At 45.7% G+C, this 18,410-nt stretch overlaps 2 protein-coding genes across 6 annotated transcripts; one reads left to right on the top strand and one right to left on the bottom strand.

The window, feature by feature from the left end:
- Window positions 1-386: 386 nt before the first annotated feature.
- Window positions 387-9,172, bottom strand: LOC120786086 (lamin-A-like). Of its 4 annotated transcripts, none has more exons than XM_040121188.1 (13): window positions 8,141-9,172; window positions 7,311-7,720; window positions 5,572-5,728; window positions 4,965-5,090; window positions 4,700-4,870; window positions 4,250-4,375; window positions 3,424-3,644; window positions 2,981-3,254; window positions 2,701-2,808; window positions 2,482-2,601; window positions 2,254-2,310; window positions 1,198-1,398; window positions 387-1,017 (listed from the first exon to the last, which is right to left on the bottom strand). In XM_040121188.1, the coding sequence occupies exons 2-13, from the start codon at window positions 7,646-7,648 to the stop codon at window positions 982-984; spliced, it is 1,935 nt and encodes a 644-aa protein (XP_039977122.1). In that variant the 5' UTR covers window positions 7,649-7,720; window positions 8,141-9,172; the 3' UTR covers window positions 387-981. The 4 variants fall into 4 exon arrangements, with proteins under 4 accessions (XP_039977122.1, XP_039977120.1, XP_039977123.1 ...); XM_040121186.1 differs by having other exon boundaries at window positions 7,311-7,660; XM_040121189.1 differs by having other exon boundaries at window positions 1,198-1,395; window positions 7,311-7,660.
- A 1,798-nt stretch (window positions 9,173-10,970) lies between these two features.
- usf2 (upstream transcription factor 2, c-fos interacting) lies at window positions 10,971-17,059 on the top strand. Of its 2 annotated transcripts, XM_040121192.1 has the most exons (11): window positions 10,971-11,079; window positions 11,899-11,942; window positions 12,258-12,373; window positions 13,356-13,475; window positions 13,628-13,790; window positions 14,033-14,120; window positions 14,439-14,483; window positions 14,923-14,981; window positions 15,226-15,317; window positions 15,880-16,008; window positions 16,945-17,059. In XM_040121192.1, exons 1-11 carry the CDS (start codon window positions 11,042-11,044, stop codon window positions 17,032-17,034), a joined length of 984 nt encoding a protein of 327 aa, XP_039977126.1. In that variant the 5' UTR covers window positions 10,971-11,041; the 3' UTR covers window positions 17,035-17,059. The 2 variants fall into 2 exon arrangements, with proteins under 2 accessions (XP_039977126.1, XP_039977127.1); XM_040121193.1 differs by lacking the exon at window positions 10,971-11,079 and adding an exon at window positions 11,212-11,294 and having other exon boundaries at window positions 11,899-12,373.
- The last annotated feature ends 1,351 nt before the right edge of the window (window positions 17,060-18,410 follow it).

Raw genomic sequence — 18,410 nt, 5'->3', positions numbered from 1 at the left:
AGAAGAAAAAGTAAAACAACTATGATCTCACTATAAATGTTGTACAATATATAGTCATTGGCACCTGAAAAAATATTCAACACTGATTTCTCGTTTGGAATGAAGTTGGTTTATATCGATATATGCTGTATGTATGGATACAATAATCTAAAATAAACATTTTTCTTGTGTTGATGTTTTAAACATGAAGTCCAAAATTTTCTAAATACTTATTTTTGTTGTCTCAGATTTTTTTTTTTTGAAAGAAGAAGCATCATCCATGCAGTCAGAGAGCCACAGTTAAAAAGAAAGAGCAAATACTACAAGTACTCAGACGACTATCAAATTATTATCGTTAAACAAGACAAATACGGCAGATTTCTGAAAACATGTTTATTGATATCAGCAAAAACAGAAAATATTCTCTAGATCTGTAGCAAAGTCCTGGTAAATTTACTTTAACTCGGGGAGAAAATTCACCTCCAAAATAAATGTATTTTTCAAAATAATTGAACACAAATGAATTCACTGCAATCCTGCTGCGTCAAGAATGTTCACAGGGCATAATGAAAATCTGACTTAACTGTGAATAGTATAAGAAAATATGATTTTATCTAACAGTCACCCACTATTTATTTACCAGTAAACACACGACTTTTAGAATAAATTAGCCCATATAGTTGTTTTAAGCTGTTAATGTGTTTTAAATAGCTGGTAGATTCTTCTTTTACTGTCATGTGGAAAACTGGTAGTTTCCAGTTCTTAATGTCGCCAAAACAAATAGAAGTGACTGCTTCGATCACCATTTAAATTCAAGAAAATATTTCATATGCATGCCTATGTACATTATAAAAAAGCGGTATAAAGTTTTTTTTTGCATAAAGCATCTTGAAAATTACTTCAAAGTACAGGAACTGAACTTAATAACTACAACTGCTAACTAAAGAACTAATAAGTGAAAAACTAATGGAGTTTTAAGTGTTTCAACATGGATCCAGGGGTTCACATGATTGGACAGCTCTCCATTCTGACTCCAGTCTGAGAGGAAAATGTAACAAAGTTAGTAATGTCACACAGAGCGTGTGAATTAAACACGTTGATTTTTATATACAGGAAAGACTCTCATGCGTCAGCCTCCAAGAGAAGCTGAATAATTAGTTTAAAAGGAAATCGTTTAAAGGGACGTCACGTATCAGCTGTATGTGTCGCTGTACCCACCGGGCGAGGAGTGCTGGTGCTGAACACGTAGGAGTGCGGCAGCAAACCCTCGGAGATGCCGCCGCCGCTGCGGAAGGAGCGCGAAGCCGAGCTCACAGAGCAGTTGCTGGATTTTTCTGAAGGAAGTCCGCAGGAGCCGCAGACCACGGTCCGGCTCCGCAGGTTGTATTCGCCGTCCCCACAAGTGCTGTGAGCCACCTGCTGAGGCGGAGAGACAGATTCAGCACTGGTCAATGACTGGTAGATTAATCGGTCATCTGATCAGCAATAAATATATTATCAGTTATAATCAGTTAATCATTTGAGTCATTTTCCAAGCAAAAATGTCAAGTATTCCCTGCTTGTAGGTTCTCAAATGTGTAGATCTGCTGCAAACTGATAGCAAACTGAATATCTCTGGGTTTTGGACAATTGGTCAGACAAACAACCAATTTGAATAGGCCTCTTTTGACTCTAGGAAAATGTGACTGGTCTTTTTCTATTTTGTTACACTTTAAAGCTAAAAACAATTTAATTGGTTAATTGAGAAATTAATCACGTAGATTAAACAGTAATGAAAACAAGTGTTAGTTGCAGCCCTACTAAAGATCTTCTTGTGAAGATGAGCCAAAAGTTAAAGTTAAGTTGCCATTAAGGCTAAATATGCACGCACACGTGGTACTCATAAGGGTTTGGTCAATATTGCCTCCATTGGTATTTGGATGGCATCACCTACAGCAACTGTTTTTACCTCTAATTTATATCATGCTAAAAAGTTTTCCCATCATCTGGTTGTTGCTGCAGTCTTTCGAACAGGTGGTTGACAATCTCTACCCGATCGGTTGTTCTACCCCAAGAACTCAGACTGATTGTTTAAAAGTGTTAAAAAAGCTCATGTAATTATTTCGGGGATGCTGAAAAGCACTGTTGAGTGTCCTGAAGGTGTTGTGATAAATCCGTTCCATTTATCATGGAAAACTAGGCAACTGGTAAAATGCTGCTTACTGACTTTTGCTGGTCTTGCAGAATTCTGTGTAATGCGTATATACAGGATGTTATCAATACGATTTCTCTCACCATGTCATCGTCTTCCTCTTCAAACTGTGTGCGGGTGACTTTCCTCATTGCCATTTCCTAGAAGAAAAGGGAGTTATAGTGTTTATGTATTCATTTCTTTTTTGCCCATTTCTGACGCTATAAAACTCAGTGCATAGAACCGTGGCCGTAATACCAACTTGTGTAATCATAGTACACTAGGGTCTAATAAAGCATCTGCCATATGCAGTCCAGTTAATCTTAATGTACCTCATTGTTGGCACTGATCAGAGTGGTCTGGAACAAATCTCCGGTGCCCCAGGAGGGCTGAGTCTTCCACACTAGGTCAGAGGGAGGATTGTGGGCTCCGCCAGCACCAGACGCCCAGATCTGGTCGCCATGCAAAAGAACCAGTAGTGGTTAAGCAATCTGTAACCCTGTTTATCAAGTGCCGATTGGTCATTTTGGTGAATAGAGGTGGCTGCTTACCGTGACCCTCTGCCCGGCCTTCAAGGTGAATTTAGCCGGGAACTTGAAGATGATGGGTGAACCAGACCCAACCTGCCGCTTCACTTGCCAGTTCCCTAAATTCTGATCCTGAGGGAGCAAGTTGATGGTTGGATTAAAAAAAGGTCTGTTTTGTTTTTTATTTGTCCTCCAATAACAACGTCAGAAAACTGCAGACAGTATGATCATATCGACCATCCCAGCAGTGTGCAGTAGATTTGTCAGATAATATTTCATTATCCTACCATTATATTCATCTCACCTCATCGGATTTGTTGCTGAGTCTGACATATTTCCCATCCAGGTCCACCTCGTCCACGGTGACACGTCCGCTGGCCGATGCTTGCTGGGTGATGCGGGTGCGAGCCACAGCTCCTCCCGCAAAGCTGGAGGCCTCGCTGTCGGTGTCGTTGGGGCGGCGCCTCTTGGTCGGCGAGCTCTGAGCGCTGCAGTGGACCGTTCGAGAGTGAGCTGCTGAAGCGGAGGAGCGGCTTCCCGTCACCCTGGTGGGCGGGGGGCTGGGGGACAGGCGTAGCCTGCAGAGACAAACATGGTGATGTTGTGATGTTTGAGAGCAGAGAAACAGGTATGACTGACAAGTCTGTATCGCAAAGGAAATTACAATTTCTGTTGATGCAAAACTCAGATTTTATTGAATACAGTCACTGTGAGCGTATGGCAGAGACTCAACTTAGGCCAACATACCTCTGCTCCTCTCCCTCCAGCAGCTTCCTGTACGCGCAAATCTCCATATCCAGAGCCAGCTTGACATCCAGGAGCTCTTGATACTCATCCAGCTGTTGCTGCATCCGCTGCCTCATCTCGGCCATTTCTCTGTCTTTGTCTCCCAGAAGGCGACGTGTGGTGTCCCGCTCCCGGGACAGGGCATCCTCCAGGTCCCTCACCTTCGCCTCACGGGCCGCCAGCTGGATCGAGGCAGAAGCATCGCGTCGTTAGCGTCAGATCAGAATCAACCGAGTAAGACGGAAAACACACCGCGTCAGTTAAACGGCCCGTCACTACTCGTGTAAAGTGCAGTATAAGTTTGAGGATGAGGGTTGGATTTAAAAAGGCTATAAGTGACTTTTTGGCCAAAAAATATAGCGTTCTACTTTTTATCAGTGATAGGTCTTGTTCGAGTTGACCTACAGATGGTCAGAGGAGTGAATTTAGTGTCAGAAATTTAACTATAAGCAGGAAAACCCAACAGAAACTTTAAAACTAAGCATCTCATTTGGTTAAAAAAACGGGCACAAGTGACCAAAGCAACAAGTTTTTTATAGAGAATCAGTTTAAAAATCGTTAATGTCTGTAAATGTATAAATAGTTATTATGTTGTTAAACATGTATTCATGTGGGTTGTTGTTTTTGTTTTGCTATGGAATGAGGAAAATGTCACATAATGTGACTGTTGCTAGAGATCCTAAAGATACAAGTTTGATGAACGTGGTGCAATCAGCATCTAACATGAGTCTTAAGTGATGATAGGACCCCGAATGTGAGCTGCGAGAGCCGCTTGTGTCTAAATGACCTGCTTCTGCAGCTGGCTGAGCTGAGCCGACATGGACTCCAGGCGGACTCGTGTCTCCTGGAGCTCCTCATGTGCTGCGCCCACCAGGTGGCTGCTCCTGTCCGCCGACTGGCGAGCATTTTCCAGCTGACAGAGAGAAACAGAACGAGGCAGAAGACCCATAGAACGAGGACTGTGAATAACACTGCACCGTGAATCTTGTTTTGCTTCATTAGTATCAGTTTGTGAAACTGCATGCCTGCTGCAAACCAGAGCTGTCCTTCCAAAACAGTTTTTGTGCATTCCTATCTGATAATGTTTTGATTGAATAATTACTCTCTTCTGTTTGTCACGTTACTGGTATTTTATCTTCCACTGAAGACCACAAAAGAAGACAAGTGTCGTAAAGCAAACCTTTATTCCCCTGTCATGTTCCTGGTCGGTTTTTATCTTATTAAATTGAAGTCCTACCTTGGCATTGTAGGTCTTCCCAATGTCATCCTTGTACATTGTGATCTGCAGTTCGTGCTGGTTGCGCATCTCCACCAGCGCCTCGGTCAGCTTGCTTTCAAACTCCTGCTGGTGGCCGTTGTCCAACTCGACCATACGAGACTCATGACGCCGCTTCGTCTCCCGCAGTTCCTGTTGGAGAATTACCAAAAAAAATCACTTTCAAACTGCTAATACCAGTTTCTTTTTAATTACAAACGTTGATGTGATAGATAGAAAGTCTGACCTCAGAGTGGAGGTTCTTCTGAAACTCCAGCTCCTCTTTGAGAGTCTGGATGCGATTCTCTCCGTCCACCCTCCTCAGCATCTCATCCTGTAGCTGCTTCTTGGCGTCGCCCAAACTGTTGTCCAGCTAAGAGGGCCAACAGGAACTGAATATTAGTATGAAGCGACTCACAGACATTCTCATGAACAGGCAGCATTGTGCAGAAATATTCGGTAAATACAGCAAGTGGGCGGGCGAGTGGGAAGACTGTCCTTTAATTAAAATGTCTGAGCTCAAGTGGCCCTGACAGAAAGAGTCTGCCCGCCGAAGTCAGCTCAAGAAACTCCCAAGAATTTTTTAGATTTTAATTTTCACTTGAGAAAACTATACGAGTCCTGGGCTTGTGAGGCCCTTTTCAAAACCCAACTGGATACAGTCAAAGATAAATGGCTAGTGCTAGAAGTAAAAATAGGGGTTGTAACTGGGTCCCTGACAAGATGACATTTAGTCTCACAAAGGGGAAAACACAGGATTATGAGGTACAAACTGAAAGCTGGTCATCATATAGCCTGACTGAGCCCGGATGTGTTTCCGCTGAGTTTTAAATTGAGCGTGGGTTCGAGGATACCTTGGCAACCTGGGCCTTCAGGTCCCTGTTCTCCACCTCGAGGTTACGCTTCTCTCCCAGAGCTGTAGTCAAGGAGGCATCCTTCGAGTTCAGCAGAGCCTCCAGATCTTTGAGTCTCTGCTGCGCTCCTGCCAGCTCTGACTCCTTTTTGGTGTTCCTGTGAGGACACCAAAAGTCTCACATGTTAAGCTGCATTTTTCTGAACGTGTTTTTAGCATTGATAGAGGATATTCCAGTGAATTGAATAGGGATAAACATTCATCTTGCTCTGTAACTTAAGAACCAAGTGGAAACTGAATTTCTACAGTTTCCCTTCACACAGGCTAATGAAGCAAATATGAGCTATTTTTGAATAAGGATGTAGACTGGATGAAACATAAACAGGGGAAAGACCTTGGTGCCTATGACTCATATGCACCAACGATCCGCATCCAGTCCCGTGCATCTGGTGGCCACAAACCACAGGCGTTGGTGTTTAGCTGAGATGCTGCCATGGCAACGGCTTGGCTTTGCCAAACACACAGCGGCCATCGTCTCAATATTTATGGAAAAATAATGGAGTGCAGCCCTCTAAACACTGCCACGTATTGTGTGTGTAATGATCACTTTGGTGAAGGAGGAGAAAGCTGGGGAAAGAGTTAGTCATCGAGCTCTGGATGTGGCCGCATGGGAAGGAGACGGAGTGGAAGTCCAGCGTCAAACTGCCGTGAGCCTTGAGGAGGGCATGCTAAAGGTAGGGAGTGGCCCCGGCAGCAGGGCAACAGCAAAAGTTGTACAAGCATCGGTTATTAGGATCTAATGAGTAACCGCGTCCTGCTGCCGTGGACCACATGCAGAGAGGTTTTAGAAATAAAACACTTTCACTTGTGCATTAATGGTCACATGGATACACTTAACTGAGAAAGGTTTGGTTAAAGGAGGGGATTTCGGAAGCCTCTGGGCGGCTTGTTCCTCTCATGATCATCAAATAAACAAAATATCTGGATCACTGGTATCTTTTCATCTTGATTCAAATGTATGTTTGATTTTCTTTATTTTTGTACGAAAAACCTTTATCATTTTGGAAAAGAGGCAAGTAGGTCAATCATTTTTGCTCCGTTTTTGCGTTCTCCCATAACAACTGAGGAAGAAATAGTCTTGTTACTTCATGTCTACAGTTATATTATGAGTACTTTCCAAAAAGGTTCTGTCATTTTGGCTATAAAGCTAGGCTGTGCTACTTCAGCTAAACAGCAGCCGCTCTGGCCACGGGGTGAGATAAAAGTGTGAGAGGCTGAATTAAGTAATTCAGTTACACAACAACATCTGTCTAATGTTTGCTAAGATTAGCTGCTGTAAGATACTAGTCATGCCAGAAAGTGACAGCAAAACTCCTCAATGGATTGAACTGAGCAGGAGGCTGTTTCATTGCTTTTGAACTCAGCTTCTCCTTTGAAGGAGGAATATTGTGTTATTTTGTGTTTTAAAGGTTAAAGTCTCGCTTTAATTGTGAAAAAAAAAAACTACACCTCACAAACACACAGGAGTGTGTTTAAGAAATTCAGGGCCCCTAACGTGATGAGGTGCCCATAAACCCCCCCCTCCACACACACACACACACACACTCTATAACTGTTTGAAAAATATTCCTCCTTTTCTCTCCACTCAGACCAGCCCTGCACGCACATGCACACACAGCACACGCTGTAGGAGATGCCATCAGATCTAGACTTGGACCAGAGTAGTGCACTGTAACTCACCTGGCTTTCAGCTCCTTGTAGTCCTCTCTCGTCTTGCCCAGCTCCAGCTGCAGACGTGCTCGCTCTTTGGCCACGGAGTCCAGCGTCTGACGGGCATCGGCCAGCTCGGTCTCGTAGGCGCCCTTCAGGCCCGTCAGCTCCCGGCTGACCTCCGTCTCGGACTCTGTGATGCGCAGACGCAGACCGGCATTCTCAGCCTCCAGAGAGCGGACCTTGTCGATGTAGACGGCCAGGCGATCGTTGAGGTTGCACAGGTCCTCCTTCTCCTGGAGCCGGGTGATACGGTTGGGGGACAGTGGTGTGTTTGCACCTCGGGGAGTGTGTTTGGGCGTCGCCATCGCGCGTATCTGCTTTTGTTGTAGGAACAGACGTGGTCATCCACTTTTCTGAATATGAATCAGTTTCCTTTTCTAAGCACAATAAATGCACAGGATTTTGTGAAATTCTGGTTTACATATGCAAATGCAGGACTTTAATGAAGGACTTTAAGGAAAATAAATGAATTTAATTAGTTAATTATTAGAATAAACCCCCCCCAAAAAAAAAAAAAAAAAAAAGTGATGAAAAACACGCCATGCATCTGGGAACTTCCGTACAGGTATAACAAAGTCATGACTGCAAATTCGGAATTGAAAAGAAAACATAATTCACCGTAAAATAAACATTGTTTACAGAATATTCCAACTCCTTTGAGCTCAATTACAACAAAAAAACACACAAAAGGAAAAGAGTATAATTAATCCAAAGTCAGAGGAGGGGTTAAATACTCCACCCAAAGATCAAAGTAATGTCCCTGCACCAGAGATGCCAGTTATTACAGCAAGATTTACCTTTTTGAAGCCGGTCAGAAGAGAAAACTCTGCTCCGAGGATATTTGTAGACGTTTGTCTGTTAATTTATTCTTTGTCAACTTGTGATCCGAGCGTCTTTGTTCTCCTCCGGCACAGCTTCGGTCTCTTTACTGCGCTGTCTGCAAACTCATCTGTGAGTGCCCATGTAGGAAAGAATGAGCCGGGAGGAGAGGAGAGAGGCTGGCCTCAAGTTTGGCACAGTGGTAGGTGGTTGCTGCTCTCTCCCTCTCTCCCTCTCTCGGTAATGGGTGTGCGAGCTGAACGAATGAGTCACCCTCTACTCAGAGAAATGCACAGCGGCGTGCGATGGATACGGGGGGGGGATCGTTTTAACGCACGTCCGATGGCTGGGGGCTGAGTTCAAGTCGTTCACGGCATCGGCCTCAAACCACGCTTCTTTTCCATGAAGTTAAAATGAACCAGTTACATAAGAGGCTCCAGAAATATATCAACTGGAGTTCTTAAGAAACCTAAGCCTCTTTTTTCTATGCAGCACCGCCTCAAAAGTATCTTGGTTTCTTCTCTCTAGTATAAATATTCTACATTCTCTCATATATTTAATCTCTTTGACCCCATCAGTGCAAACTCACGCTGTGTGAACCAAGTGTTGTTTAAAGAGAACATAACTTTAAATTGTCTGGAAAGATGCAATTTGATGCAGTGCAACCATAAAAAACAAAACAAAACATGGGAGTCTTGGGTCAAATGTTTTAATCCACCTGGTGATCCACCAAGCCTCAGTAACTGGTTTCCTCTTTTGCGAACTCACTAATACTAATTATTTATCTGTTGGCTGATTAAAGAGAAACAAAACTGTCAAAGAGGCAGACTCAATGAAAAGCACAATTAATTATTAAGCATTTGTTCCGGGGCATGTCGGACCAGGGCCGCCGTGAGAGTGCGCGTTCTGGAGCCTGCAAGCCGGGGCGGTGCGTCCCAAACTTTCCGGCCTGGGACCCCCTGGGACACGAGGCAGTAGTGCGTGCTCGCGACGCCTCGCCACCGGGTCAAGGCCTCCGCCCCTGGGCATGGGAGCGTCTGCCCCCCCGCGTATGCGGCTTCCTCTTTCAGTTGTAAGCCGTTTATTGGGGGGGGGGGGGGGGTAGACGACAGGGACGGACAGGGAACGAGGACAGTGACACGCAGCACTGGTTTGGGCTCAAACCTGTGGCCCCTGCGGTGACACGGTCAGCGGGGCCACAGGTTTGAGTTCTGCTCTATTTGGGGGGGGGTGTCCCACAGAGGTTGGAAAAAAATGAGTGATAAAACGTATTCATTTTATGACTTTAATCATCTTGGCGATATTGTGACCCACCCACCCACCATTACGATCTTGTCTATGGGGGATTATTAAATAGGTTTTCATCGTCGGTGTGTTTAAATGACACAACTAAATGCTTTCTGTTGTTCTCGGATGCACAGACCCAGCTACTCCTTCCCCTTTGCTTCCAGACTGTCAGACAACCAGGGCGATCGTTTTGGTGGTTTTTCCAGGCCGCGTGAGGGCAGCTGCTCCCCCACGCAGCAGCTCAGCGGTGCGGCCGCACGTCTTCGGAAAGCCTCGCTGCCGCCGAAGGTGGATGCAGACGGAGCTCGGACGTTGATCTAAAGACTCAATTGGTGAATTTCATTTAAAAAAAAATTAATAATAATAAGTTTAAGGAGGGTCGCGGCTGTATCATCTGCTGAGGAGGCACCGCGCCCGCTGGCTGAATCTCCGTGAAAAACAACACAGCTGTATTTGTTGTTTTTGTTTGTTTGTTTGTTTTTGTTCTTTTTCTAATCTCTCCATCCACGGTCCGCTGCGGGATGCAGGTATTTTGAGGTGAAACTGCAACGGGCCGCCCGAATGCTGGCGTGAAACTGCGAGTGTGAGCGCTGCGCGTCGGCTTTTTTTTTTTGGCACCACACGGGCAGTTTTTGTCATGTGGTCTGTGGGAAAACCCGTATTGGATCTCCGCGGTCACCTGGGCAAACAAACCTGGGGAAAAAAAAAAAAGGGCTGTTGAGTGGCTGATTGTCAGCGTATGACTGTCGATAGTTACTGCACGGTTGAATTAGATTGTCTGGAATATATATATTATATATATATGTATATACACACACGTATATATAACATTTCCCCCAAAACCGGAGCTAAACACACCGGGCGCATTCAATTTTTTTACGCAGAAATAAACCGAGAAAAGACGCGATGATCCGGTTCCATCCACCCAACTCTTTGCATCCGATGGGCTCACGTGAAAACTAGGTTACAATAAGCACAGTTTTACAAAGACGAAGCGGCCGCTAATGTGGGGGGGGGGGGACAAACAAACCCACTCGTTTCATCGCAGCAATAAAACCGACAAACTAGTCCAGTCCACATCTTATCGAGCGCATGTCTCAGCCCCGCAGCTTTGCTCGAGAAACGGCAGCTGTGCGCCGCCGAGCAACAAGGAAACCGAGAGCCCCCCCCCCCAAAAAAAAAAAAAAAAAAGAAAAAAAAAATCCAACCCACTATTTAAGAGGGGAAACTCTTCCATCGGTGCAATCGGCGGTTCATCTAAAAGCCTGTAACGTTTTTTAAGCCCGAGGCGGAGCGCGAAGCTGCATAAACACCCGGACTGTTTTTTTGTTGTTTTTTTTTTTTGGGTGTGTGTGTGTGCGCGCTCGCACGCGCGCGCGCGTGTTTGTTTTCCGCACAGACGCAGACGGCTCCCGTCCCGCTCCGCAGCGGCCTCCATTTTAGCTCCTTGCCCGGTCGGCGCCTCACGTGTCCTGGACTGTCTTTCTCACATGACCCGTGTGTTTGTCCCCGTGATCAGCGCTTCCATCTCCGTAAATCAGTGTCGTTGAGCATCGGCGTCTTGCAGCACCGCGAAAAAAAAAAAAACCTTCATGGATATGCTGGAGCAGAGTCTGGACAGCTCGGCGAGGTGAGAGGCGGGCGGCCGCTTCCTGCTCTGCCATGGCTCCCACCACGGCCTAAGAAACCTTTCCCCTCCCTGCGGCGCAAGCCTTCCGTCCATAGCCCTCCTGCTGCCGATACTTGGTGATATTTGTGTGCGGTTTGGTTTCGTGCCTCCCGGTGGGATCGGTGACCCGCGCGGCTCGCGTTGAAGCGTCCATGCTGATGTTACCAGCCGAAACCGTGCGCCCTTTTGCAAATCTGTTGTGTGTGTGTGTGTGTGTGTGTATAAACAAAAAAAACAAAAAGAAACACACACACATCCTGCCGCGTTTAAATTTACTGGACGAGAAATGCATGTGCACGGCGGCAGTTCGGCTCTGGTTTTTTCGGGGGGGAAAACGTCCGACTGCCGCTACCTGCACCTGATGCTGCTCTTTTTAGGACCAAAGTGCCTAAACGAAACCCGGAGGGGCGTGTGTGAGAAGCGTTGCGGTCCCGTTGAGAAGTTCGCCAGTTGGTCGCGCAGCCAATCGGACCGCGGCCACTTGGGGGTTTTTCAATTTCTCAAAAAAAACAAAAAAACAAAATTGCGATTGGCCTCGGGGAAGTTTGCCGGAAAACGGGATTTTCTGTCAGGCCTGCACGCCGGACCTGCTTCCACCGTATTTATGTCCGACCGGTCGCCCGCCTCCCGCGGCCGCCCGGGGGCGCCCCTTCACAAACAGCTGACTGTGATGGGTGATGATGAATGATCGTCTTTCTGGGAAATGTGTCCTTAGGGTTCGGACTGAAATTGACTCACTGGTGTTCTCTTTTTTGTTTTTTGTGTTTTGTTTTTTTTTAGTCACGACAAACAGGAATCAGAAGAGGTGGTGCAGTTACAGGAAGGTGGGAGGCTCGTTTCGCCCAGTGCCAGAACAAGTGAAACAAATAAAAGTTATTCTTCTCTGAAAGTTAAAAAAGAAAAAAAAAATGTGTTGCAAATTTGGGGGTTTGCTCCTTTTCGGGCAGACACATTACATGAGCTGAGACTTGATCTCAAACCGGTGTGAAACCTGTAAAGATTCTGCTTTTGAGCCCAGTGTGCACAGACACGCACCCGCTCACACACCTTGTTTTCTCACGGCTCTGCCCGGGCTCAGCCCCGGCGGACTTGAAACATGCCGTGCCCCCCCCCCCTGTGTGTGTGTGTGTGTGTTGCAGGCGAGGCGGTGGGGACGGAGGAGCAGACCGCCGTGACCATCACCAGCGTCCCGCAGGCCGCGTTCGCCGACCACAATGTGCAGTACCAGTTCCGCACAGAGAACAGCGGAGGACAGGTGAGCCCGGTCGACCTCTCGCCTGCCAGGCTAAAAATCTAAGTTAGTAGGACTTCAGAGTTCCTCAGAAGTACGCCTGTTTTTTTACCCCCGTCCCAGTGCTGAGGTGTAAAAGTAACTTTTTTTTTTTTTTTATAGCCAATCTCCCCTGTAAAACCCTAAATAGCAAATTCCTCGGTAATAAATGAAGACGTATAATGGTACAGTGGCACCCTAATGATTCAGGTATATAATGATAAAAATACTAATGGGGGCCATTCTACATAACGACTGTTTTAGTGTTGTACTTTATACCCAGGTCGGATTCTGGATGCGGTTAATTAAAGACGAGCTGCAGTCCTCAACCGGGATGGACAGGAAAATGCTTCCTAGACATTAATTCGTTAATGATAATCTAATGATATAATATATAGTAACAGGACAGTCGCGGGGGGGGTTGCACACCGGTTGTGGAGAAAACCGTAACCGCGGTCGTGTCGAATTCTGTTCCCCTGTCGAGATGTGCACCTCTCCCACCTGGACCTGGACCAAACCGCATCGCTGACCCCGACCGCTCGGGTGTGATGCCGAATGTTTCCCAGCACGGGATTGTTCAGATGACACCCGGCTGGGGTTAAAAATTCACAAGAGATTAGATTCAGAAATTATTTACGTAGCCTTTTTTCCACACCAGGCCTATTTCGTAGCAGTCGATTTGAATTCTAGACCGCAGAAATCCCGAGGTGCCGCGGGAAAACCTCCATGACAGGTGTTAACGGCCCATACACGGTCACTCATGCTCAGAAGCTTGGCAAAGCATAAGGGCAGCTGACGGGAAAAAAATGGGGCAACTTTTGTTGTGGTGAGGGCAAAGTGTCTGCACGTCCTGGTTTCGTTTGGAGTCTATGTTGGAGGAACCCCCCACCCCTCACCAAAACCACCAGAAGGGCCCCCGTGCGACCCCTCCTTTTCTGAAACCTCTCACCCTCCGCCCTGCCCCCAGGTGACCTATCGCGTTGTTCAGGTGACGGACGACCAGCTGGAAGCAACGGCTGACGGGACCGGAGCCGTGAGCGTCGTCTCCACCGCAGCCTTTGCTGGCGCCCCTCAGGCTGTGGCACAGGTGACTCTAACATGCGTTGCACTGTGAGAGTGAAGCAAAGGCGTAGTGAAAGTGAAATTTGCGGTGATCAAACGCAGCCTTACCGTGTATTTTATGTCATATAGTAGTTGTTTACTGTCTGACCCGCTGGTCCACGACTCTACCTTTGCCAGGCCGTCATCCAGAACCCCTTCAGCAACGGGGGCAGTCCTGGCGGGGAGACCGTGGGTGGAGAGACCCGTTTCGCCTATTTCCCCGCCGCCACCGTCAGCGATGGGACGGCCACGGCCGTGTCGGTGCAGGCCACCGCCGACCCAACGATCACACAGGCAGGAGGTGAGGAAAAAAAAAGGGGTGACATCGTCGGGATGGGACAGGATGAATCGCCTGTGTCAGCAGATGTTCCTGGCAAGGACAGAATGCCGAACACAAATAGAAGCTACCATAAAAATAACGGGATTTCTAGTTGGACCCGTTTACTGGGACGTGACGTTTTTCTCTGGGGAATTTGTAAGACATAAGAATTTGTAAGAATTTTTTTTTTTTCTTTTCCGATTCGTCCCTTTTTTAAAATCCAGGTCAGTTTTACGTGATGATGAGCCCCCCCGAGGTGCTGCAGACGACGACCCCTCGCACCATCGCACCGCGCACACACACCTACACTGCGTGAGTACAGCCCATTCGCACCATTTCTGAAGTGACCAGATCAACCATAACTCTCTCTCCCACGTGCTCGGTTGACTCCTCACCTCTGCATTTTCTCACCCCCTCTCCCCCTGTAACTTCACAGTGGATTGGATGTTCTTAACCCCCTTCTTCCCCCCCCCCCCTTTTTTTTTTTTTTTTTTTTTTGGAATGATTAGTTTTGTCATTGTGTGTACAAATGAAGATACAAAAAAAAAAAAAAAAAAAATCAATATCCATCATTTTAAAACATCCGACATCTGAAAACCACACTCTGTCCTACTTACCTGCCATCCCCAGAGACCTTGGTGAAAGCGAGATGTTGCAGCATGGCAGTACAAACTGGTGAGACGAACTTTCACATACGCCCCCCCCCCCCCTCCTCCTCCACCCTCCACCCTGCCCCCTGTATGGTGAATCACACATGTTGACAGGTTTAGTTCACAGGCAGCTTTAGGGTTAGCAGTGTCCTATGACTGAGCCCTGTTAGCAGAATTCGCAGGCCGGATGCCACAAAACTTGTGCCCCTCAGGGGGACCTAAAGGTTCAGCTGTGTCCAAGTGAGTGAGGGCTAGTAAAGACCCAAACTAACGGTGCATCTGGGCCCGTCTCATCAAAAAATAGTAGTAGTAGTAGTAATAATAATCATAACGATATGACAACAAAGAGTCTTTTTTTTTTTTAACTGGATTCTAGTTCAGGTGTTAGAGATTTGATTTACATTGAAATTCTGCCATTTTATTCATAATTCCTGCGTCTGATTTGTTTTGCTGTGTCTTTGCAGGAAGGTGGACGGTCCGCGGGCACCCAGAGATGAGAGGCGAAGAGCACAGCACAACGAAGGTATTCGGCCGTGGGTGGACCGGGTAGTTTGAAACTACACTGTCCTACTCTTGTATTTGTTAGAAATTACTACTGAGGTCCACTTTTACTTTGTCCTGTAAATACCACACAGATGGTAGTTGCAGGTCGATGCGTGTATAGGGCATTTAATGTATTACATATATTTCCTGTTTTTAAAAAAAAAAAAAAAAAAAAACAGATGTACATGAACCACACTGAGTCTCCTTTCTTTCCTTCTTTGCAGTGGAGAGAAGACGAAGAGACAAGATTAACAACTGGATTGTCACGCTGTCAAAAATCATCCCTGACTGCAGCGTAGACAGCAGAACTGGGGCGGTGAGTGCTGCACAGGAGTCAGCGCTCGAAATAACGTTTTTCCAAAAGCCAATATATTTTGCAAAGTGTGTGAATAGTGACGGATGGCTGTAATAACCAAAGGTTCGATGATAAGATTCTCGGCTGTGTCATGTCTGTCCGTGACCGTTTTTAAATCTGTAACCGCGTTACACTTTCTGCCCTCCGTGTCAGTCGCTTCTATCCAGACCCATGAGCCTGACCACTTCCGTTCGTGAATCGGCACACTTTCTGTGCATCCTGTCCTCTCGCCTAATGCGCGCTTGCATAACCCGAAAGATGCCGAAAGTCGGAATGAAACAGCGGGCGCGAGGGGGCAGTATTATTAATCTTGATATTGCTCCACGTGTAACCGAGAGTTTGGCCCGAAAAAGGTTTATGAAATAGTTGGGCCGCCGGAGGGAAGTTCAGGAAAGGCTCGTGGGAGTGCCGCAATGGGAGGGAAACACTGAAGGGTTGAAATGGAAAAACTTAGTAATGAAGGAGGGGATCAGTCATTTTTTAACCCACTTGGTGTTTTATCCCAATCTGTTGTGTTCCCCAGAGTAAAGGAAGCATCCTGTACAAAGCTTGTGACTACATCCGAGAGCTGCGCCAGAGTAACCAGCAACTGCAGGAGAGCTGCAAAGAGGTGGAGCGAGTCAAGATGGACAACGAGCTACTTAGACAACAGGTCAACTTCCCGATCCAGCTTGTCTTTACTCGAGTGCACTCAGCCCGAATTGGACGTACTCGTCTCACCTTTTATTTTGACTAACACGAAACAAAAATTATTATTAGAGGCAGGCGTGTGAACGTAAAGTTGTTGACTATGTAATTTGCCGTGTTAGCAGGAAACCATCTTGGCAGGTAGCAACCCATTTAAAAAAACAAAAAACAAAAAAAAACCATTGTGAAACAACATAAAATATAACCTTACCTTAATTCCGTGGAAATTAATCTACAGATTAGCATAAATCACAGATAAATATTTCAGTTATTTCATCAAAAAAGCAAAACGGGAGTCAAATACACTGTGCTTTGTCACAAGCCTCCTTGGGTGTCCTGCTTTCGGTCCTGGCATAATAACAGTTTCATCGCAGCAACTGGCGCTGCGTTCAGGCCATGTATGAGATACTGTAATTACCATTTTCCAACTTGTTAAGAGTGTTCGCATCAACTTCCAAGTCACAATTTCAACTCATAGTTACAATTGAAACAAATATGGATACTTCAGACCTACACAGATCCATCATTCAAGGTAATTTAACCCAAATATAAAGGATAAATTGTTGTATTCTCTATACACAGTGTTTTTTTTTAGTTTTTTTTTTTAATCTGCACGCTACCAACCTTGCACTCACAAGTCGTAAGCACGGGAATCTTTCCCATCCTCACATGCGTCCCCTATGACATGAACGAGATTCAACGTGTCAGTATTCTGTAATTAACGCTTGTGGCCACAATGGCCGCCGTTCAGCAAGAGTCGGATAAATGAACACTGACAATTCAAATACTGTTGTTTAACCAACCCTCCAAGAATGAAAGGGGGTTGGAATTGAAGTCACCCTTTTCTGTCCTTTCCGTGTCTAATTGTCTGGGGTTTTAATTTTTTTTTCCGGTTTTCCAGATTGAGGAGCTGAAGAATGATAACGCACTGCTTCGAGCACAGCTACAGCAGCACGGCGTGGAAGTCAACGGAGATGCAACACCGCAGTGATTGTGGACTGGACACGTGCGACGACAGCGACGCAGTGTCGCCACCTCCCACCCACCTGAATAATACCAGGAAAGGAATAACAATGAAAGACAATTTCCATCCGAAATTGGACCACAAAAACACGCACAGGGGCTCGAGAGGAACACTGAAGGACAGCAAACTAAACGCCTCCTCCACTTCCAGCAGTTCAAAGGCTGAATGCTCTGAAATCCGTTAACTGTGTAGCTAACTGAGCGTCTCACCTCTGCTTCACGGGATAAAAAAACGGCCTCTGCACGGCACCGCCACGCTTGCACCAAACCTTCTTTTTACTTTAAATTATGAACCTGCCACAGACAATTTACTTTTTATTGATTTCACCTTTTTATCGCACCACAAACTCCTACTCCTTCCTTTTTTTTTTTTTTTTTTTTGTTGACATTTGCTGTGTTTGAAACTACTAAATGTGACATGAATGATAGCTGCCATTTACTCTTAATTTATCAGTCTTTAAGGAACGTGTACACAGAAAGGAGGAGGGAAAAAAAAAAAAACAGCTGGTTTCTGCATTTACTCTTTCCCCAACAACGATCAAATAACCATTGAATCAGATACGTTGATCATGCTCATGGTTGTCACTAAGGATTTCTTTACTATGACTGGATCATGTGTACATATATGATCTGTGTGCAGTTTTCTGCCTCTTAACACCGACACTCCAAGCACCAGGCAGGGCTCACAAACTTCATAAACATAGCCCAATGTTAGTAAATTCAAAAACCCTATTACTTTTTCCTTCAGTCAAAGTGTAAGCAGCTTTGTTATCACAGGCGTGGAGCATCTTTTTTTTTTTTTTTTTTTTTTTAGTCCAAGGCCTTAATAGAAGCCTGTTGGAGAATCTAGCTGTTAACATAGCTCAGGTAATTGGGATAGTGCACTGGCAAGTGGTTCCCAGACTCAGAGAGTTTAGGTCTCTTTCGTGTCCCCATTAGGTGCAATGTACAGATAAATGAGAATATGGAGAGGATTTTCAGCGTGTGAATCATTTTTTTAATGGGCATTAAAATGTGGTCTGTTTGTATATCTGCTTAATAGGTCATTGGTGTAATGCACTGAATTAGAGGTTCAGTCATGTGAGGTGTGGGTTTGAGACCAGCCTCTGTTTGGCCCACCGGTCCTGCTGCATTTTAGTGGACACCCAAGGTGGCTCTTTTTTTTTGTTTTTTTTTTGTTTTGTTTTGTTTGTTTTTTTTTTGCAGTATTCCCATATTCTTTACAACTCTAGAAACCATTGCTGCTGACAGACGACCATAAAACAGCCATGGTCAGGAATGTGCTAAGGGTAGTTTGGATGTGAGTGATGATAATTGTAGCTAACCAGCTTTTGTCTACACTGA

This window comes from Xiphias gladius, chromosome 24 (assembly GCF_016859285.1).
Source record: "Xiphias gladius isolate SHS-SW01 ecotype Sanya breed wild chromosome 24, ASM1685928v1, whole genome shotgun sequence".
Classification (NCBI taxonomy): Eukaryota; Metazoa; Chordata; class Actinopteri; order Istiophoriformes; family Xiphiidae; genus Xiphias; species Xiphias gladius.
Note: the sequence above shows the minus strand (reverse complement) of the source record. Positions and strands in the feature narration are given on the sequence as shown.